At 51.5% G+C, this 22,894-nt stretch overlaps 1 protein-coding gene across 1 annotated transcript in view; it reads left to right on the forward strand.

Annotated features, from left to right (window-relative positions):
• Nucleotides 1-22,894, forward strand: part of ELP1 (elongator acetyltransferase complex subunit 1) — an 861,256-nt gene that overhangs the window by 248,758 nt on the left and 589,604 nt on the right. The window contains exon 13 of the mRNA XM_078676240.1: nt 20,381-20,477. Coding sequence (XP_078532366.1) covers nt 20,381-20,477 — 97 coding nt within the window. The remainder of the gene's footprint in view (nt 1-20,380; nt 20,478-22,894) is intronic.

Raw genomic sequence — 22,894 nt, forward strand, 5'->3', positions numbered from 1 at the left:
GAACAGGCAGGAGGCGGAACGCAGATTCGATATCGGCTTTGGCCAGCCAAGCCCCTTTCCCGGCACGTCGCACCAGGTCCAAGGCTACATCAAAAGAGCAGTATGAAACAGAGCACAATCCTTCCTCCAAGTTGTGGTTAACTGAATCACCTTCTGGGTAGGATAGGTGATGAATCAGCCTAAACGCCCCTTTTTCTTTTTTTGGTACTATCCCCAGTGGTGACACCACGAAGTTGTCCAATGGTGGGTGTAAAAAGGGGCCAGCCACTCTACCCATTTCCAGTTCCTTACCTACTTTAGCTCTCACCGCCTCTGGGTTGGCCTTTGCTGATTTCAGGTTGTCTGCATCTCTCGCAGCAGGGACCCCTACGTATGGTATAACAAAGCCTTCCGCAAACCCTCCCAGCAGCAATCTGTCGTCTAGTCTGTTAGGATATTTGTTCAGTAATGGAATCAGTCGCTCTAGTTTTATCGGGGAGGTCCCTTTCACTGGGCCTGACCTAGTTGGCATTGGAGATCCTGTTTGCAAATTAGGGGAAAGGGTGTCGCATGAGTGTGGGGGGGGGGAGGGAGTAAATGAGGTAGTGACCCTCTTACTTGTTCTGCCAAGACCTTCCCCTCCCCCCTTGATAGTTGTTCTGTTTTTGCCCCTTGCTTGACCTGCATGTTCCTGCCTGATGCTGTCCTCCACAGTTACTGCATGTGTGCGTGAATCTGCACGATCTCCCCCAGTGGCAATGTCCACCATTAAACAATCTACATGATCCAGGGGATGACCTTCCACCTCCCCTCTTCTGGCCTCTCCCCTTCTGGCCCCCACGAAAGGGCACCCACTTTTGTTCTGTCTGTGGCGCGCTGCCGCCTTTGTCATTGTGCACCAACTGCGTATCCTGTGTTTTACTGCCAGTTGTTGTGCCATGGAGAGCCCTGGACCCCATATGATCCATCCACAACTGGACCTCTTTGTGGTCCCAGCGCATCTTGGGACATTTTGACATCTTCTTTCTAAATTCCCTATCATAGTCTAGCCATCCTAATCCTCCCCACTTTTTGGCTTCAATGTGAATGAGTCTCCCATACTGCACTAACGCTGGTCCTTGATCGCCAAACTTTTCCATGATCACCGAGGACAATATCGCAAATGCTTCCAACCAGGTATCAATATTCTTTTCTGGCCAAGGCTGGAACCTGACCTTCTTTTCGTCCTCTTTTATCCCTGCCTTGCGCACATCTGCACCCTGTTGACCTAACATGAGCAATGAGAATATATCGATAAATTCCCTTTTCCATATCAATTCCTTAGCTGCCAGCGGGACATCCCAGGACAATGAGGAGCGGCCCGACAGTAGGGGGGCGTCATGCACCACTTCTTCCTCTTCGCTTGGCAGCGCTGACGAAGGAGCAGGCACCGAGGCAGGGATCGTTGCGCTCGCGGCTGGGGGGGCGGGAATTGGAGCTTGTGGAGCCCTGGGCGCTTGTGAGGGAAGACTACCAGCCGGCCCAGGAGGTATAACCGCCAAGTTGGACAAGTCTGTGCCCTCCAAACTTCCACCCTGTGAAATTGAGGCGCCAGCGTTGGTGGTGCCGTTGCGCCAAACGTTGGACGGGGTCTCCCCGACCTGGGAAACATGTGAAACACTTTCCCTAATCTCTTGCATAAAACCTTCTAACGAAGACATGATCTTACCCAGATCGTTTTTAGTAGCATACTCCATAGTCTGTTGGCCATTGGCCGCAAAGTTAGATGGACCAGGCAATTCTTGAACCATTTCTGGCATTTCCGCACGGCCTCCTGCGTCATGTACTACTGCGACCGTTGTCTTGACGCTGGCCTTCTTTTTGGGCGGTGGCGGGAAGTCTTTTTTTGTAGGCACCTTTGTCCTTTTGGACGCTCTAATGAGTCCTGCACTACTTGTCTCTTCCTCCTCCAATGCCACGACATCGTTATTCACACAGGCGTTCGCCGGGTTGGCCTTGAGCAAATTGGTGGCCCATGCCACACCATTCGTCTCCACTAGTTGCAAGAAAATCGCCGCATGTGCGGCTTGAGCTTCTGAAACCCCTTTCGCATCTGCGCCAGCTGGACCCCTTTCGGACATCTTCCTATTCTCCCTGCAAGAAAAAATATCGTGACTAATGTGCCCTCACCTCCCCATTTCTTTTCTTTGGCTCTTCAGCTTGGCACACTTAAACCTTGTCATACTTACTTCGAACTCTTTAAGAGGGGAGGGGAAGTACTATTCCACGAATACGTTGCGACTGCGTCGTCCTTAGCCCCGGACCTGCATTGATTGACACAAAATTGTTTAGGCCTAGCCCTACCCCTTGCGTAACTAAACTGGACGGATCAGCCCTTAATTGCCAATCCCCCAGCACGGCCCCGTCTATCATCCTACCATAGCGTAGGACCAGGGGAACCAGACCATGAACACTGATCCCCTTGGCGGCAATCTTAACCCTTATATTGGCCACCCACCACCTTCATTCTTACCTTTTACTCGTGGGGGGGGGGGGGGTGAGGGGCCCGTGCTCTTGTCGCGGTCCTTTTTGCCAAATATGGCTGCAACCTCGGTGTAACCTGCAGCAGGGAAACGCCCATAAAGTCATCAACATAACGCCCACAGGTCATCAACATCTCGTTTCCGTTATCATACTATGTATTTTAATTCAGCTGGCAATATCTTATAATAATGAAGACAGCAGGTAAGCATAGTTTACTTCCCAATGCTGTAACACGTTGCATGTCACCTTAACCTAAAGGAGGGAAGACATCTTTCATTTTTTGAGCGTAAATGCTGTTATTATTTCCGCTAAAACAGCATTATACTAAAAGGCCTGCATTAAGGGCGCGCCTCGTCCTTTAATTCTGAATTTGCTGTAAGCTGGGCTGTTTTGAAGGCCTTCATTAAGGACGTGCCTCCGGCTAAAAACTCACCGACTTACCCCCGGATGTTAACATTTGATTATTGGAGGCTTTCCTCGCTGCACATCACCTTAGTGAACTCCTATACTGCACGAGCGTATTCTGAATACCTAGGCCCCTTATCCGGCGCAGCTTACCGACCTTGCAAGGCCCGCTGCAGTAATTACTGCCCCGAACCTTTGCTTCGTAAATGGGCGCTATGCCCGCCGTGCTCGACATGTGAGCCTTTCCTTGAAAAAGGGCCGCTAACGCCTACCGCGCAAAGGCCGCTAGCCCCGCCGTGCAAATGTCGCTTTAAATGTAAATACCGCTTTCCTACTGCCTCCGTGTATGCCCCCCCGCGAAAAGTGCGTGTGTGCGCAGGGCCGTCGCTACGAACCGTCGAAGCCTGCCAATGAAAGACCGCCGGCCGCCCTGCGCACGGAAATGCAATCGAACCTGAAACTAACTCATCGATGCCTGCCATTGCGAGGCCGCTGCCCGCTCTGCGCCCTGACAACTCGTTAAGGCCTCAAAACCGGCGCTGCCTGCCGATGAGGGCCGCTGGCCGCACCTGCGCACTATGAGTTCATTAGTGCTGAAAGTAACCCGGCGAGACTTTCCTTAACTCTGTCCGCCTACCCACCCCGCGAGGTCTGCCGTGAGCCTTACAGTGGGGCCTGCTGTATCCCGCCAGGCGCCCCTTTCCCCATAGCTCAGCTTGCTGGGTCAGCAACCCATATTCTTTACGATCGTGTCCGCTGCCCCAAGCCTTAAATGCCCGCGGCACCCTATGAGGCCCTCTCTATACAACCGGGCGGCCCCCCCCATCGCCTCCGCTCGATGGGCCCGATAAACCGAATCTTGACCGGGCAAGCTCATTAATTTTTAAAAGGCTGTCCGCTTTGCCCCCCGTTAACAGAACGGCCGCGGCGTCCTGTGTGGCCGCTGACTCATCCGAAGCGCCACTCATGTCTGCCGGGGCTGTGAGCCAAGATGGCCGCCTCACCCGCCCCTTCGGTGGGCCACCCGACTATTGCATTCTAATCATGGCCAGGCCAGGCAATTACTTTTAAACCTGTCCGCGCAGCCCCCCGTTAAAGGAAACGGCCACGCACGGAAACGGCCGCGACGTCCTGTGCAGCCGTTGACTCACTAGTCTTGCGCACCCTCGGCGCTACATCTTTCCTCTTCCCCCTTCTTCTAAAACCTCTTCCCCACCTCCGTAAACGCTCGGCCCGGATCTCTGGGCTCCCCCGTGGTAACACCACGCGACCCTGTCGACTCGGATTACCGAGGACGGGGCCCAGGGGGGAGGCCTCTGATCCCTTACCTTAGGTAGGCAGCTTGAAAACGGGCCTCGCGTCCGGCGTCGTTGCGGGGGTGGAGGGGGAGTGGGGGGGGGGGCTGGAATAAGGGGACTGGTGCTGCCTGAGACTGGCGAGGAGCAGCCTAGGCGTATGTAGCTGCCGTGGCGGGGGGAGCGCAAAAGAGGGCACACCCAGGGAGGAGCTCCCCTATATCCGGCACCAGGAGGAGGGAGGGGGCTTCCCACGTGAGACCCCGCCCTGTCCCGCCCTTCCTCCCCACCCTTCTCGGTTTACTACGCCCTACTACGGGGTTTGCCCGTTTAAGGGGTCCCTTGCAGGGACCTCGGGCCTCCCTCAGAGTGCCCGCTTTACCAATCCTACCCTGCTTATGCCCCGAGTCACCCTATTTGGGCGATCCCGAAAGGCGCTGCCCTCCGCTTCCTGTATTGGAGTGGAGACTGGGTGGAACCAGGGGTACAGATATGGGCAGATTTGACGATGGAAGTGAAACTGCGAGCCTTTGCGGACTGGTCGACCATATATAGGTTGACCAGGCATCTCGGTTTTGCCGGAACATGCCCGGTTTTCCAACAGTTGTCCCGGCAGATTTCGGGAGATTTAGGTCATGTCCCGGTTTTTTAATATCGGTTTTTAGAGAGAGTCGACCCATAACGGTGGAAGGTGTCTTTTTAGTTTTTCCAAAGCAGGGATAGTAAGCAGCTGCTTTAAGAAAGCATTTTAATTCACAGGCTTGCTACTGGCTTTAAATTGCATTTTATGTATGTTCTTAGCTCCTCTTCTGTGCTTCCCCTGCTTAGGAGCGCTGTCATTCTGTGGGCTCGGTTGAAGCTAAATTTCAGTCCTTCTTCTATGTTTGTGAAATTTCCCGGTTTTTGGCCTCTAAATTGTATTCACTCTAACCATATATGACGTAGGGCTAGATCAGTTCCTGCTATACTTAGGCCTGAACAGAGTCGACCTGATCAGATCAATGTGGTTGGAATCGGTGTTTCTCTTCTTAGACATAGTGTCATTAGGAAGAGGTGGCCCACACCTGAGGGACTGGTTGCTGATGTATGCAGGATGTAGGGCCTCAATGTAACACAGTTCCTTCGATGTCATATGTAGATGTCTTTGTGATATTGAAGTTAAAAAAAAAAACTGACAATACAGCGGAGATGGGACTCATGTCATACAGTGAACATATCCATCAGCGAAATACACATTTGGAATTAACATTTTATACTATGTTGTGTTCAACAATTAAGCAATGTTTTGTTCTTACTATACTGTGGGCCACAGTATAGTAAGAACAAAACATTGCTTAAATGTTGAACACAACATAGTATAAAATGTTAATTCCAAATGTGTATTTCGCTGATGGGATCAAACTCTTTAACTAGGCCACAGTCTGTGGCCTATTTAAAGAGTTTCATCTCTTATCCGTCTCGGTATTGGCACAGGGGAGAGTACGATGAACATCTTAGCCTGCACGGAGGCAACTTCTGTGAACCTTCTTTACGTAAGGAGGAGGCCGTGCAAATCCATGGCCTGCTCTTTTGTCCAGTCTCTCTTTTTAACAAAGTCAAATTTTCCAGTCCCTTTCACCTCGCACTGTCATCCAGCACCATTGCAAACTTTTCCCCGTCAAATGACTTTGTCTGCCCATCTACTTTAATCGCCCTTCCTACTACTGGCCTACCAGCTCTTTTTTTGTCAAAGGTATGTTTATTGACATTTTAAAACACAAAAGCATGTGACAATCCCGCACATCGTCCCACGCATGGGGTAGCATTGAAATCACAGCCCGAATGCATCATGTTAAGCCGGACAAAGCTCCCTTTGGCCAGACCCTTAACAGATAGAGGAGTTCTCTGGAAGGTGCAGTTTCTGACATATATGGGGAATACCAAACGGCTAGTAATTTAAGTGGGAGATCAGTGAAGGTTCAGGTCGGATGCCCTCACAGCGGCTCGGCTGATAACCTACGTTCCCCAGGCAGGAACTACCAGTCGCCACCTTACGCTGAGTCAAACAGAGAGCTTCCGCGTACAAGTTCCCTGGCAGGCATTGTTGTAGAGGAAACAATATGAAGGAAATCACACTAATAACAAAATACAGAAAAGAACAAAAAGAAAACACCCCCCACCCTCCCCACATCCCTCCCCGCGCAGTGTCAGGAGATCACAGTTGAAATAGGTGGAGGGCTCTAACGCTAGCAGGACATACTGCGGACGGAAGACCCTTGGAGAGAAAAGTGACCAGTGGGCCCCAGCGGAATTTAAAGTTCTTAAAATCATCCAGGAAGATGTCAGCCATCCTCTCCAAACTCAACAGCTTCCATAGGCGCGAGTGCCAAAGGGAGGTGGCTGGTGCCTCCTTCCTTTTCCACGCCGCAGCGAGGGTGAGCTTGGCCGCCCCAAAGCTGAGTCGCATAATCTTCTTGTCTGCCTTAGTCTGATGCTCGAGACTGGGATCACGGAGACCTAGTAAGGTAGTGGCCATCGAAGTAGGAATGGGGTATCCCAGCATCTCCTTAATTTGGGCAAGAATTTCCTCCCAGAACGGACGGATAATAGGGCAGTCCCACCAAATATGCTGAAAATCCCCTAGTAGCCCACATCCCCTCCAACACCTATCGGAAGTGCCAGGGAATATCTGTCGCAGCTTGACTGGGTGTAAGTACCAATCCATCATGGTTTTAATGTGCGCCTCCCTAAGTTCCACGGAGTGGTTAAACTTGGCTATAACTGACCAGAAGTGTGTCCACTCAGCGTCAGAAATGTCCTGGTGAAGGACCCCCTCCCACATGGACATGTATCGAGGTCTAGGGGAAATTGCAGTGGAAAGTAGGAACCCATATATAAAAGTGATGGCACCCTTCATGGATGAAGTCTTGGTCAGAAAGGTTTCGAACTTCGTGAGGGGCCGTGTAGCTGCCTCTCTCACTTGAGGGGACAGCGCCCAGTGAAGTAATTGAGCGTGGTGGTATCGTTCATTCTCCTGAACCCCGTAGTCCCTCTTACAGCTGTCAAAAGTGAGCGGGTCAAAGTTATGGAATAGGTGTGTTAGTGCCAGACAACCTCCCTCCTTCCAAGCCTCAAAGGGGCCATCGGTCAACGCTGGGGGGAAGGCTGGATTAAAATGTATGGCCGTAAAGGGGGAGGGGAATGTAGTCCACCTATCATACTTGGAGTCTGAGTCCCAAACCTTCAAAGTGGTGCTAGTGGGGGTACTGATATAAGCATTTTTGGGCCTGTCGCTCTTGGGCTTCCATACCAAATCCCAGATCGTCCTCCCTGCAACGCTCCGATCCATGTGTAACCAGTGTTTTTCTGACTCTTGTTGTGACCATTCTACTAGTACTCGGAGTGGTGGCGCTTTATAATACAAATGAATGTCAGGTAGCCCCACGCCTCCCTCCTTCCTCGGTCTGCGCAGGATGGCAAAGGAGAAGCGTGCTCGACCCCCTTGCCAAATAAAGCGTAATAGCATAGATTTCGTTTGCCGGAAAAATTCCCCGTCGAGGTCAATGGGAAGGGCCTAGAACAAGTACAATAGTTTAGGAAGAAGAGACATTTTTACTGCATGAATCCTCCCCAGCCCTGGTATAAACATTGGCTTCCATCGGGCCAGGTCGGCCTGAACCTTGGCTAAGAGCGGGTGGAAGTTGGCAGAGTAGAGTTTCCCCAGCGTGGGGGTCAAGTGGGTCCCCAGATACTGAATAGAGGAACTGGCCCACGAAAGGGGTGTTAGCGCCTTGAGATGGAGGACTTCAGACTGGGGGAGTGTGAGGTTAAGGACGTAAGATTTATCATAGGTGATTTTGAACCCTGCTACCGCTTCAAAGCGCTCCAGGACCGCTTGCACGTGGGTAAGAGAGTGGGCCGGATCAGAGAGGGAGAGAAGGACATCGTCCGCAAAAAGAGTGATCTTATGTGTCTCCCCAGTGAAGGGTAGGCCGTGGATGTCAGAGTTGGCTCTCACGGCCAGTGCTAAAGGTTCTATGCGTAGGGCAAAAAGCAGAGGCGATAGGGGACACCCCTGCCTAGTGCCCCATGAGTGTTCAAAGAAGGAAGACAGGTGCCCATTTACCGCTACTCAGTACCTGGGGGAGAGGTAGTTCGCCCGAATCATTGTCAAAAATTTAGAGGAGAAGCCAAAGGCAGTCAACGTCTGAAATAAAACAAAAACAGTCCACCCTATCAAACGCCTTCTCGGCATCAAGCCCCACCAGAACTGCCGGGATTTTGAACTTATTGGCCTTTTCAATCAGGTGTATCACCCGCCTCGTGTTGTCGTGGGTCTGTCGCTCTTTAATGAACCCTGATTGGTCCGGATGTATGAGTGCCGGCATCAGGTTGTTGAGCCGTTGAGCAATTATGGAGGAGTAGAGTTTCGCATCCAGATTCAGGAGGGCAATCGGCCTATAGGAGGCTCACTTACTGGGGTCTTACCCGGGTTTGGTTTGATAGATATCAGGGCTTCAGCCATCGTGCCCGAGGTCTCGCCCTCGTCCGCCATGCTGTTGAACAACCGGACTAAGTACGGGCTGAGTTCAGAGGCAAAGGTCTTATAGAAAATGGCCGTATACCCATCCGCCCCCCCGGGGCCTTATGGGGTTTCAAGGCCTTAATGGCAGCCAGCACATCTACTCTGGTAAAGGGGGCAGAGAGCGTTTCATTCCACTCCGCTGATACCTGGGGCAGCGATAATGTCTGCAGATACTCTTTTTGCGCGGCGGCATCAAGGGGGTCTCCCGAATAAAGATTCTTGTAGAAGGTACTGAAGAGCTCAGCCGTAGTCTCATCTTGGTGTGTCAGTAACCCCTGAAGGTCCTGGATCCCCCAATGTATTCCCGCTCCCTCTTGTCCCGGAGCTGCCTGGCGAGATGCTTCCCTACCTTGTTACCCTGGGAGTAGGAAAGACGTCTTAATTTTAGCAGAGTATATTCTTCCCTGTTGTTGTAATGTGCCCGGAGTTTACCTCTAACTGCCGTTAGCTGCCGCAATGCTTGTCTGGAGGGGTTCACCTTGTGTGCTTCCTCTAGAGTGGAGAGTTCCTCCTCTAATTTCTCCCTTTCCGACCACGCTGTCTATTAAGAGCAGCAATCATGGCCAGGCAATGCCCACGAACACACGCTTTAAAGGCGTCCCATGTGGTGAAAATTGAAGTGTCCCCCGGGTCATTAAGTGCAAAAAACTCATTTATAACTCCCCTCAGAGTAGTACAGGAGTTTTTGTCCCGAACCAGAGACGCTGGGAAATACCATCTAGGGCTGGTCTTTCCCTTCACGCCCCAATGAAGGCACACTGCGAGCAAGCTATGGTCGGAAACGGACAATGGGAAAATCTTGGCCTCGTGGAGGTCGCCTCGGAGGGACTGACTCAGGAAGAAGTGGTCAAGTCGGGAATAAGAGCGATGAACGTGGGAGAAAAAAGTGCAGTCTCTAGATTTGGGGTACAGGGAGCGCCATGCATCAAAAAGGCCCATGTCTAAAATCTTCTGTTGCATATCAGAGGAAAACGAGCCCATGTCGGATCTCTGTGAATGAGAGCTATCTAGGTCCTTCTTCCACACCAAATTAAAGCCCCCCATGATAATCAATGGCCCCGCAGCAAAATCTATGACTTTCCCCAAGAGGATTTGGAGGAATCCATTCTGGCCAGTGTTAGGTGCATAAACTACGATAAAGGTGCATAGTCTGCCCCGCAGGAGGCCCTTCACCATGACCCCTCCTTATCACTCTGTACTCCCATAGGCTGAAAGTGCAAGGCCGAGCAGAACATAAGGGCCACTCCCCTCTGCTTCGAGGAGGCGGAGGACCTATAAATAAGTGGGAACTGTTTGTGCTTAAAGCGTGAGTCTTCTGATTTAGTCAGATGGGTCTCTTGAAGGCCAACTACATCTAACTGGTGGTCAATTATATATTTTCAAGTCTTTTGGCGCTTCTGGGGAGAATTCAGCCCCTTAACATCATCGATAGGACCAACGACAATGCTCCTCAGGGGCCATCCACCCCAACCATCTGCACTGAGCTATTGATTGACTGACTCTCCCATCTTTTATCCCACCCCAACTACCAGTTGTGTCATGGAGCCGCTCAAACAGGCCAGATCCATCACCCTTCATGAGGCCCACCCCCCCTCCAGACCCCCCCCCCCCCACTGGCCCACCATGTGTGTGAGGACCCCACACCCAGCCCCTTGCCATAAGTGACCCCTCCCCTGCTACCACCACTATCCCCCCTGTCCCAACCCCCACCCCCACCAACAACCCAAGAAGAAAAACACCATACAAAAAACAGAGTAAAACAGGCCCCAAAGGCAGGGGGAGATGGCACCAGTCAATATTCCTCCAGTTCGTGGTACAGGACTCCCTCACGAGCAAGGACATAAAGCACAAGTGTTACCTCATAGGGGCAGCCCTTCCGGTGCCTGCAAACGGCCCTCTCTGGGCCTCACGGTCGTCCGTTGCTGCTTCAGTCACCAGGGCCACAGAGGCAACCGCAGCACCCCTCTCCTGCATGCTTGCTGACAAGTCGGGCCTCCTTGCAGGCACAGACCTGCCCACTCTTTGCCAATCCGCAGAGCGTCGCCGTCGTCTGTTAGATGAGCTGCTACCGTCGGACGAGGAGTCAGGCCACTCCAAACCCAAAAGGTCCATGGCCACTTCAAGGATCGTACCTGGACCAGCTTATTCTGCCACCTGAAGACGAGCCGGAATGGATGCCCCCAGGAGTAGGGTACATTTTGCTCTCGTAGGTGAGTGGTGACGGGCTTAAATTCCCGCCGTTTCAGTAGTGTAGAAGCTGCCAGATCCTGAAATAACAAGGGGCGATGATCCCGGAATTAAAGGGGATTGAAGTCGCGTGCCTTTCGGAGGATCCGCTCCTTCAGCTGAAAGTCATGTACGCACACCAAGATATCAGGGGTAGGGGCTTTGGAACCCAGTGGTAATCCAACTCGATGCACTCAGTCCATCCGTATGGCTTGCAGGTCTTCCTCATTCAGGATATGCTTGAAAAGTGCTTCCACATACTCCCGCTAGTCCGACCCCTCTCCTTTCCAGAGCACTGCACGTATCCTAATGTTATTGCGGTGGGACCTATTCTCCAGGTCTTCGGTATGAGCTTGTAGATCTAGGTTCTGTTCTGTCAGACGAATCACGTCTTGCTGAAGTCGATGGATGTCCTCTGCCATCTCCAAGTCGTGCTCTGCCAGCGTTGCGACACGCTCCCTCACTCATCTACGTCCCTCCGCACCTCACGCAGATCAGATGCTAGTTTGGAGCGCAGCTCCGATATATCTTCCTTAATGGCCGCAAAAAGTTCAATCATGAAGGCCTTGGTTGCGGGTTCCGTGTTCTCACCCCCGTCGTGGGGACTTGACGGTGACCGGCGATGCAGACTGCGTCGCCCCTTTTGACATCCCGTCTTTCCCATGTTTGTCTTTCTTCAGTCTAGTGGTCGCCATAATGACTTTCGCCTAGTCCCGAAGCCAGATCTCGAGATAGATAGGGGGGTCACCACACCTGTCCAGTGCCGCCTGCTCTCCACACAGCTCCGAAGGTCTTTGAACCCTAAGACCGTCGAGGCCCCAAGCCCAGTTTCCAGGCCACGCCTAGCAGACCATCTGCTCTCCAACTTCTGTACTCCACGCAGCCCTTCCTCCTGCACACGTGTTCCAGGTTGTAAGCACACGTAAGGAGCTATGGGCAACACCAGACCAGCTTCGCCTTGCGGTCCCCACCTCCACGAGGGTCAAAAGCACCCGCTACCAACCAGGATCAGGGGTCTTTCAGGCCTCCTCCAGCAGCTCCGCTGTGTCTCACCGCTGCTGCCCTACACAGGTTACCGTCTAGAAACTGCTCACCCAGGATAGTCCCACTTCACGGGGCAAGATGGCGGGGTATCCACATACCCAGGGTGCTTCTGCCACAAGAGTCTAGTTCACTGCGGGGGGGGTGCGCCTCTGTCTCCCCCGGTCTCCCGAACTGTGTGCGGTCCCTGGAGCTCCAGCCGGGCGGGGGGGGGGCAGCCACAGGCACAGGTCACTCGCCTCACTCCTCCCTCCAAAGCTGGGCATGCACCGTCCGCCAATAATGCGGACCGCGAGTCACACGCCCCCACTCTACTCCTCACCTCCTCTTGTGCACCGATGCGTGCCCGGTGTAGCTCTCCTCCCGGTGGGCGCCAATCTCGCTAGGGCGCCAGCTACGCTGCTGCGGAGCCCGCCTCAGGGCCGCGGCTCCCGCTCTTCTAGCCGCACTGCACTCCCCCTGTTGGAAAGGGTCGGGCCCCGCTCACAGAGCCCCGTCGCTGTTACCGCTGCTTGCCTCCACGCCAGCGTTCCCACGCCTCTTGGGCTCCTCCAGGTTCCATGGCCACGAGGCGTGTGTGCCGGCAGGCCTCCCAACACCGATGACCTCGAGGGGGACCGGGCTTCGCTTTCCCCGGTAAACGATTCAAAAAGTGGGGTTGGTGATGGACAGAGTATCTGAATTAAACAGAACACTCGTACCCAGTCAAAAGATCAGGGCTTGATCCATCACCGTTTTTTAGCTCACTGCACCATCCCAGCTCAGAACCTGGCTACATGCAAATTAGTCTGACCCTGGCCCAGTGCATCATGGGAACTGGGCAGACCAAACTACCAAGCCAATTCTTTACTGGAAAGGAAACAAGCTTCCGGGGACCGGTTTCTGGCATTGCAGCCGTCTTCGGCCCGGCTTGCTTGAATCCTGATGGTGCAGTGAGCAAGGGACTCACATCTGAGTATACCCTGCCACACTTGTGGTGGCTAAAACGATTCAAAAAGTGGGGGTGGTGATGGACAGAGTATCTGAATTAAACAGAACACTCGTACCCAGTCAAAAGATCAGGGCTTGATCCATCACCGTTTTTTAGCTCACTGCACCATCCCAGCTCAGAACCTGGCTACATGCAAATTAGCCTGACCCTGGCCCAGTGCATCATGGGAACTGGGCAGACCAAACTACCAAGCCAATTCTTTACTGGAAAGGAAACAAGCTTCCGGGGACCGGTTTCTGGCATTGCAGCCGTCTTCGGCCCGGCTTGCTTGAATCCTGATGGTGCAGTGAGCAAGGGACTCACATCTGAGTATACCCTGCCACACTTGTGGTGGCTAAAACGATTCAAAAAGTGGGGGTGGTGATGGACAGAGTATCTGAATTAAACAGAACACTCGTACCCAGTCAAAAGATCAGGGCTTGATCCATCACCGTTTTTTAGCTCACTGCACCATCCCAGCTCAGAACCTGGCTACATGCAAATTAGTCTGACCCTGGCCCAGTGCATCATGGGAACAGGGCAGACCAAACTACCAAGCCAATTCTTTACTGGAAAGGAAACAAGCTTCCGGGGACCGGTTTCTGGCATTGCAGCCGTCTTCGGCCCGGCTTGCTTGAATCCTGATGGTGCAGTGAGCAAGGGACTCACATCTGAGTATACCCTGCCACACTTGTGGTGGCTAAAACGATTCACAAAGTGGGGGTGGTGATGGACAGAGTATCTGAATTAAACAGAACACTCGTACCCAGTCAAAACATTAGGGCTTGATCCATCACCGTTTTTTAGCTCACTGCACCATCCCAGCTCAGAACCAGGCTACATGCAAATTAGTCTGACCCTGGCCCAGTGCATCATGGGAACAGGGCAGACCAAACTACCAAGCCAATTCTTTACTGGAAAGGAAACAAGCTTCCGGGGACCGGTTTCTGGCATTGCAGCCGTCTTCGGCCCGGCTTGCTTGAATCCTGATGGTGCAGTGAGCAAGGGACTCACATCTGAGTATACCCTGCCACACTTGTGGTGGCTAAAACGATTCAAAAAGTGGGGGTGGTGATGGACAGAGTATCTGAATTAAACAAAACACTCGTACCCAGTCAAAAGATCAGGGCTTGATCCATCACCGTTTTTTAGCTCACTGCACCATCCCAGCTCAGAACCTGGCTACATACAAATGAGTCTGACCCTGGCCCAGTGCATCATGGGAACAGGGCAGACCAAACTACCAAGCCAATTCTTTACTGGAAAGGAAACAAACTTCCGGGGACCGGTTTCTGGCATTGCAGCCGTCTTCGGCCCGGCTTGCTTGAATCCTGATGGATTCAAGCAAGTGTGGCAGGGTATACTCAGATGTGAGTCCCTTGGTCACTGCACCATCAGGATTCAAGCAAGCCGGGCCGAAGACGGCTGCAATGCCAGAAACCGGTCTCCGGAAGCTTGTTTCATTTCCAGTAAAGAATTGGCTTGGTAGTTTGGTCTGCCCTGTTCCCATGATGCACTGGGCCAGGGTCAGACTAATTTGCATATAGCCAGGTTCTGAGCTGGGATGGTGCAGTGAGCTAAAAAACGGTGATGGATCAAGCCCTGATCTTTTGACTGGGTATGAGTGTTCTGTTCAATTCAGATGCTCTGTCCATCACCACCCCCCTTTATGAATCGTTTTGGCCACTATAGGAGTGGCAGGGTATGCTCAGACATGAGTCCCTTGCTCACTGCACCATCAGGATTCAAGCAAACCGGGCCGAAGACGGCTGCAATGCCAGAAACCGGTCCCCGGAAGCTTGTTTCCTTTCCAGTAAAGAATTGGCTTGGTAGTTTGGTCTGCCCTGTTCCCATGATGCACTGGGCCAGGGTCAGACTAATTTGCATATAGCCAGGTTCTGAGCTGGGATGGTGCAGTGAGCTAAAAAACGGTGATGGATCAAGCCCTGATCTTTTGACTGGGTATGAGTGTTCTGTTCAATTCAGATGCTCCTTCCATCACCACCCCCCTTTATGAATCGTTTTGGCCACTATAGGAGTGGCAGGGTATGCTCAGACATGAGTCCCTTGCTCACTGCACCATCAGGATTCAAGCAAGCCGGGCCGAAGACGGCTGCAATGCCAGAAACCGGTCCCCGGAAGCTTGTTTCCTTTCCAGTAAAGAATTGGCTTGGTAGTTTGGTCTGCCCTGTTCCCATGATGCACTGGGCCAGGGTCAGACTAATTTGCATATAGCCAGGTTCTGAGCTGGGATGGTGCAGTGAGCTAAAAAACGGTGATGGATCAAGCCCTGATCTTTTGACTGGGTATGAGTGTTCTGTTCAATTCAGATGCTCTGTCCATCACCACCCCCCGTTATGAATCGTTTTGGCCACTATAGGAGTGGCAGGGTATGCTCAGACATGAGTCCCTTGCTCACTGCACCATCAGGATTCAAGCAAGCCGGGCCGAAGACGGCTGCAATGCCAGAAACCGGTCCCCGGAAGCTGGTTTCCTTTCCAGTAAAGAATTGGCTTGGAAGTTTGGTCTGCCCTGTTCCCATGATGCACTGGGCCAGGGTCAGACTAATTTGCATATAGCCAGGTTCTGAGCTGGGATGGTGCAGTGAGCTAAAAAACGGTGATGGATCAAGCCCTGATCTTTTGACTGGGTATGAGTGTTCTGTTTAATTCAGATGCTCTGTCCATCACCACCCCCCTTTATGAATCGTTTTGGCCACTATAGGGGTGGCAGGGTATGCTCAGACATGAGTCCCTTGCTCACTGCACCATCAGGATTCAAGCAGGCCGGGCCGAAGACGGCTGCAATGCCAGAAACCGGTCCCCGGAAGCTTGTTTCCTTTCCAGTAAAGAATTGGCTTGGTAGTTTGGTCTGCCCTGTTCCCATGATGCACTGGGCCAGGGTCAGACTAATTTGCATATAGCCAGGTTCTGAGCTGGGATGGTGCAGTGAGCTAAAAAACGGTGATGGATCAAGCCCTGATCTTTTGACTGGGTACGAGTGTTCTGTTTAATTCAGATGCTCTGTCCATCACCACCCCCCTTTATGAATCGTTTTGGCCACTATAGGAGTGGCAGGGTATACTCAGATGTGAGTCCCTTGGTCACTGCACCATCAGGATTCAAGCAAGCCGGGCCGAAGACGGCTGCAATGCCAGAAACCAGTCCCCGGAAGCTTGTTTCATTTCCAGTAAAGAATTGACTTGGTAGTTTGGTCTGCCCTGTTCCCATGATGCACTGGGCCAGGGTCAGACTAATTTGCATATAGCCAGGTTCTGAGCTGGGATGGTGCAGTGAGCTAAAAAACGGTGATGGATCAAGCCCTGATCTTTTGACTGGGTATGAGTGTTCTGTTCAATTCAGATGCTCTGTCCATCACCACCCCCCTTAATGAATCGTTTTGGCCACTATAGGAGTGGCAGGGTATGCTCAGACATGAGTCCCTTGCTCACTGCACCATCAGGATTCAAGCAAACCGTTCCGAAGACGGCTGCAATGCCAGAAACCGGTCCCCGGAAGCTTGTTTCCTTTCCAGTAAAGAATTGGCTTGGTAGTTTGGTCTGCCCTGTTCCCATGATGCACTAGGCCAGGGTCAGACTAATTTGCATATAGCCAGGTTCTGAGCTGGGATGGTGCAGTGAGCTAAAAAACAGTGATGGATCAAGCCCTGATCTTTTGACTGGGTATGAGTGTTCTGTTTAATTCAGATGCTCTGTCCATCACCACCCCCCTTTATGAATCGTTTTGGCCACTATAGGAGTGGCAGGGTATGCTCAGACATGAGTCCCTTGCTCACTGCACCATCAGAATTCAAGCAAGCCGGGCCGAAGATGGCTGCAATGCCAGAAACCGGTCCCCGGAAGCTTGTTTCCTTTCCAGTAAAGAATTGGCTTGGTAGTTTGGTCTGCCCTGTGACCATGATGCACTGGGCCAGGGTCAGACTAATTTGCATATAGCCAGGTTCTGAGCTGGGATGGTGCAGTGAGCTAAAAAACGGTGATGGATCAAGCCCTGATCTTTTGACTGGGTATGAGTGTTCTGTTTAATTCAGATGCTCTGCCATCACCACCCCCCTTTATGAATCGTTTTGGCCACTATAGGAGTGGCAGGGTATGCTCAGACATGAGTCCCTTGCTCACTGCACCATCAGGATTCAAGCAAGCCGGGCCGAAGACGGCTGCAATGCCAGAAACCGGTCCCCGGAAGCTGGTTTCCTTTCCAGTAAAGAATTGGCTTGGAAGTTTGGTCTGCCCTGTTCCCATGATGCACTGGGCCAGGGTCAGACTAATTTGCATATAGCCAGGTTCTGAGCTGGGATGGTGCAGTGAGCTAAAAAACGGTGATGGATCAAGCCCTGATCTTTTGACTGGGTATGAGTGTTCTGTTTAATTCAGATGCTCTGTCCATCACCACCCCCCTTTATGAATCGTTTTGGCCACTATAGGAGTGGCAGGGTATGCTCAGACATGAGTCCCTTGCTCACTGCACCATCAGGATTCAAGCAGGCCGGGCCGAAGACGGCTGCAATGCCAGAAACCGGTCCCCGGAAACTTGTTTCCTTTCCAGTAAAGAATTGGCTTGGTAGTTTGGTCTGCCCTGTTCCCATGATGCACTGGGCCAGGGTCAGACTAATTTGCATATAGCCAGGTTCTGAGCTGGGATGGTGCAGTGAGCTAAAAAACGGTGATGGATCAAGCCCTGATCTTTTGACTGGGTATGAGTGTTCTGTTCAATTCAGATGCTCCTTCCATCACCACCCCCCTTTATGAATCGTTTTGGCCACTATAGGAGTGGCAGGGTATGCTCAGACATGAGTCCCTTGCTCACTGCACCATCAGGATTCAAGCAGGCCGGGCCGAAGACGGCTGCAATGCCAGAAACCGGTCCCCGGAAACTTGTTTCCTTTCCAGTAAAGAATTGGCTTGGTAGTTTGGTCTGCCCTGTTCCCATGATGCACTGGGCCAGGGTCAGACTAATTTGCATATAGCCAGGTTCTGAGCTGGGATGGTGCAGTGAGCTAAAAAACGGTGATGGATCAAGCCCTGATCTTTTGACTGGGTACGAGTGTTCTGTTTAATTCAGATGCTCTGTTCATCACCACCCCCCTTTATGAATCGTTTTGGCCACTATAGGAGTGGCAGGGTATGCTCAGACATGAGTCCCTTGCTCACTGCACCATCAGGATTCAAGCAAACCGGGCCGAAGACGGCTGCAATGCCAGAAACCGGTCCCCGGAAGCTTGTTTCCTTTCCAGTAAAGAATTGGCTTGGTAGTTTGGTCTGCCCTGTTCCCATGATGCACTACGCCAGGGTCAGACTAATTTGCATATAGCCAGGTTCTGAGCTGGGATGGTGCAGTGAGCTAAAAAACAGTGATGGATCAAGCCCTGATCTTTTGACTGGGTATGAGTGTTCAGTTTAATGCAGATGCTCTGTCCATCACCACCCCCCTTTATGAATCGTTTTGGCCACTATAGGAGTGGCAGGGTATGCTCAGACATGAGTCCCTTGCTCACTGCACCATCAGAATTCAAGCAAGCCGGGCCGAAGACGGCTGCAATGCCAGAAACCGGTCCCCGGAAGCTTGTTTCCTTTCCAGTAAAGAATTGGCTTGGTAGTTTGGTCTGCCCTGTGACCATGATGCACTGGGCCAGGGTCAGACTAATTTGCATATAGCCAGGTTCTGAGCTGGGATGGTGCAGTGAGCTAAAAAACGGTGATGGATCAAGCCCTGATCTTTTGACTGGGTACGAGTGTTCTGTTTAATTCAGATGCTCTGTCCATCACCACCCCCCTTTAATGAATCGTTTTGGCCACTATAGGAGTGGCAGGGTATGCTCAGACATGAGTCCCTTGCTCACTGCACCATCAGGATTCAAGCAAGCCGGGCCGAAGACGGCTGCAATGCCAGAAACCGGTCCCCGGAAGCTTGTTTCCTTTCCAGTAAAGAATTGGCTTGGTAGTTTGGTCTGCCCTGTTCCCATGATGCACTGGGCCAGGGTCAGACTAATTTGCATATAGCCAGGTTCTGAGCTGGGATGGTGCAGTGATCTAAAAAACGGTGATGGATCAAGCCTCGATCTTTTGACTGGGTATGAGTGTTCTGTTTAATTCAGATGCTCTGTCCATCACCACCCCCCTTTATGAATCGTCCCCGGTAAGCGGTGCCCCGCCTCACCTCCTCTCCGCTCAGGCCTCAGTGCGCTCCAGAGTCTCTAAGCACACCCTCGGCGGAGTCGCAAGGCCTCACCAGCAAGTCGGGGGAGTCCTCTCGCTAGGCCACCCAGGGCCCTAGAGCGCTCCCTCTCCAGCCGTCGGGTATCGCACCACACCGCGGCCTCAGTTACGCTCCCTCCTGCAGTTGAGCCCAGATCTCCGTCTAGGCCTCGCGTGGGTGCAGGCCGCACGTCCGACTACCACACTTCCACGGTCCGTCGTGGCGAAATGGAGTTCCGGATCTCGGCAGGGCAGCAACGGTGCACCGGGCACCCCAAATTTGTGTCTGGATGGGCACCGAAGAGGGTGCTAGACAAAGCAATGATTATCGTGGCGCCGGAGCGACTGTAAAGCACGTCCTACTCCGCCGCCATCTTGGCCACGCCCCACTAGCTCTTTTAAGATCCCATGGGCCTGGCCTGCACCAAATCAGTTTCACAGCATCCTCACCGTTACTTTCTTTACCCTGTTGCCTTCTCCTCCTTCACATGCATAATTGTGCTCATGCTTCTAATGCGCCTGCCCTTTCTTCCTCGCGAGAGGGTTTGGCGTAACGTCTTTGGAGCTGGGGAACGAGGTTCGAGTCCCGGCATCGGCTCAACATCCTGTGATTCTAGACAAATCACTTAATCTCCCCGCGCCTACCAAGAAATGAAGGTGTCCTTGTGTAACGTAACTGGTGGGCGTGTAAAGCACTCCAATACCTTGGGGTCGAGTTCGCGCTATACAAAACTGCAAAAATGTAAAAATAAATGCCTGCTCAGTCTTCATAGACTTTTACTACTCCCATCTGGTCTGTGTATTCCTTCCCCTCTTGACTCTCTTGATCCACACTGTCTCCATCTGTCCACCCACGCTCCAAATCATATAAGACTGCTCCTTTTATCCCTTAGCCTGTTTGTTCTGCATATTTCGGCCATCCTTTTAAGCAGAGAGATAGCTGTTTACAAGTTTAAAATATAATTCAAGGAATGAGTGCCATCTAGTGACTGCCAGTGATTTTCTTATGGCCCTAATGTAATTTATGAGCTTAGTCTGGTGCAACAAGCAAGGGTGTTCAGTATACTTCTCTTCTTCTTGAGCACTGTGTGCTCTTTCTTGTTGCCAAGCCTGGTCCTGACGAGAACTGGTAAACAAGAATGTATTTTATGATTTTTCTGCAGGTGACAAAGGAATGATGGACCCCACAGTAAAGCCAGGAGCAATGGGGAATGGTTTAAAAGTTTCTGCGGTGACGCACTACCTGGAAAGGAAGTACAAGTAAGTTTGGTTTCTGTTTTGATAGAATATTTTAAAAAACTGAAGCGGAGGAAGTGATTTTATGTAGCATTCGATCCTTCACTGTGTCACAAGCTTACAGTTATCCTCCCAGCTAAGGTGAATGCTTGGAACATTGTACACTTAGCAGGTGTATAATCAGCAGGGCTGAGTTGCTCTGTGGGATGGCCTTACCTCCCTTGAAGCCTTTATATCATGTTAAGGTGGTTTATCTTAAATCTTTCCAGTCACACGTTAGGGCAGAAATCGAAGTTGACATCAGCAGTGTCTTCTTATGACTCCCCTTGATCATTCAAAATCTTACTCTTTTGTTTGTTAGTGAGCGTAGGAGTGTACCGGAATATGAAATCAGCAGTGATAAGGATGCTACATTTTTATTTCATTTCCACTTAACCTTTCTCTCTAGGTGTGTCTTTTATAAATAGGAGTGTCAATTTTCTTCGTGCACAGTATATGAATGTTCCTAGCTCTATCGGTGGAGGGGAGTAAAGCCCACTGACATTCGCTTCTAATCAAAACTATAGCCCGAAAATATGCAATGGAGCTTGCATAGCGCTAGCATCTGCTTTACCACCGGTACCAGCCCACCAGTCCCCCCCCCCTCCCCCCCCCCCATACTAGCACACCAGTTTCTCTGCCCCTCCCAGCAAATCCACACAAAAGGAGAAATGAGAGGCTTGAGAGTTAGCCCTCTCCTGCACTCTCCTCTCCATTCATGTCTTTGGCTTAGTAAATACTACCGTGATCAGCTGCTTCCCTCTTCTAACAATTAAATAGTACATTTCTGGATTTTCTGCTCTGCAGTTCAAACAGCTCATCTCTCTTCCAACACACCTCGGATTGAATCTTTGACGACACCCGCAACATAACTACTTTGAAACCATTCCCCTGACCTGGAGCAGCCATGTCACCATTCTGTTCAACTGCAAAAAGAACAATTGATGGACGGAACGCTGAACAATGTCAAACATTCACACCCAGTACAGAGATCTGGTCCTAAATCCATCGTTTTTTTGCTCACCATGCCATTCAATTTTGGACCCAGCCATATGCAAATCAGTCTTGACCCTACTCCCCATGGAAACATTCAAGCCCGAACTGGAACGATGGATTAAAGCCTGTTGAATGGGGGTGAATGTTTGCATTGCTTAGCATTCTGTCCATCATCTGCTCTTTTTACCATTCTGTTCAGCAGCACCGCACCAAAAATGCATATGTTCTCCCAGTATACAAGATTGTGTTTAGCAGGATCTTAACCTGACCAATCTGGAAATCGAAGTAACCGGTATCTGTGACTGCAATCTACCTGCCATCAAACATTACAGAATGTAATTAATGGCTGCCCAAAGGCATTTGAAAACATCATCCCACTGAAATTGGTTAAAATGTGACTCCCACTCGAGCAGGCAAATTGGTCCACAAGGAACTATGATCCACAGTGCCACAAACAGAGCACTTGAGGGCATATGAGGTAAAACACTAGTCGTAGACCGCTGTCAGAGCACCCATTATGTACATTTAACCAGCCCAGTGCCTCTTGCCCTAGTTCACCACAGCAGCAGGCTTATCTTAAAATACATACACTGGGGGTTGACCGTAGTTTAATTAGCGTGACTTTACCACGAGTGAGAATCGGGAAACGAGACTCGCACATTGAAGGGTAAAAATAAGAGAAGGTAGTAATTTGGGGAAAAAAAGCCCGGTGGACTAAATGGACAGAACCTATCCGCTACAATAATTAAGAGCCAAATCTCCTTGATTGCTTTAGGGTCTTTTAAAAGTTGATTGTGCTCATAATGCCCTCTATAGTTTAATCTTACCTTCGTAATAGGAAATCACATTAAGGTCAGGTGTTTGGGTAGAGGAAGCCTCAAACAACCTTAAAGTACATCTAGTAGCATGAGGCAGATCTAGTAGAACTAACTGCTTTGGAAAATGACACCTGTCCATATCGGAGGGTGGTCTTAATGGTCCAGACTTCAAGAGTTATTATATGGCTTCCCATATGCAGTAGCTAGCTCGGTTGGATACCTATTGCCGTGCACTGCTATTGAGAAATCCTTCCCTGGTTTTGCGTGCGACCCGAGACCCGCTGCTGTGTTGGAAGGCGGAGGTGGAGGAGAGCAACGGGGAGCGGCGGCTGGCGATTCCAGAGGCATAACTCGGTCTTGAAGGGCAAAAAAGAAGCTGAGCCAGCCGAGACGGTGCCGCGACGGTGCTCACCTTTGGTGCTACGGTTGATGCCGCGGCTTGAACCGCGAGGCCGACAGAAGTCCCGTTTGTGCCATGGTTTGCGCTGCTAGGCCGCCTGAGCCCCGTTTGGTGACGTGGCTTGTGTTGCGAGGCCCCCAGCGGCCCCCGGAAGGTGAGAGAACTCAGGCACAAGGGAGAGGGTGCTG

The sequence above is a fragment of the Lissotriton helveticus genome, chromosome 2_1 (genome assembly GCF_964261635.1).
Source record: "Lissotriton helveticus chromosome 2_1, aLisHel1.1, whole genome shotgun sequence".
Lineage (NCBI taxonomy): Eukaryota > Metazoa > Chordata > Amphibia > Caudata > Salamandridae > Lissotriton > Lissotriton helveticus.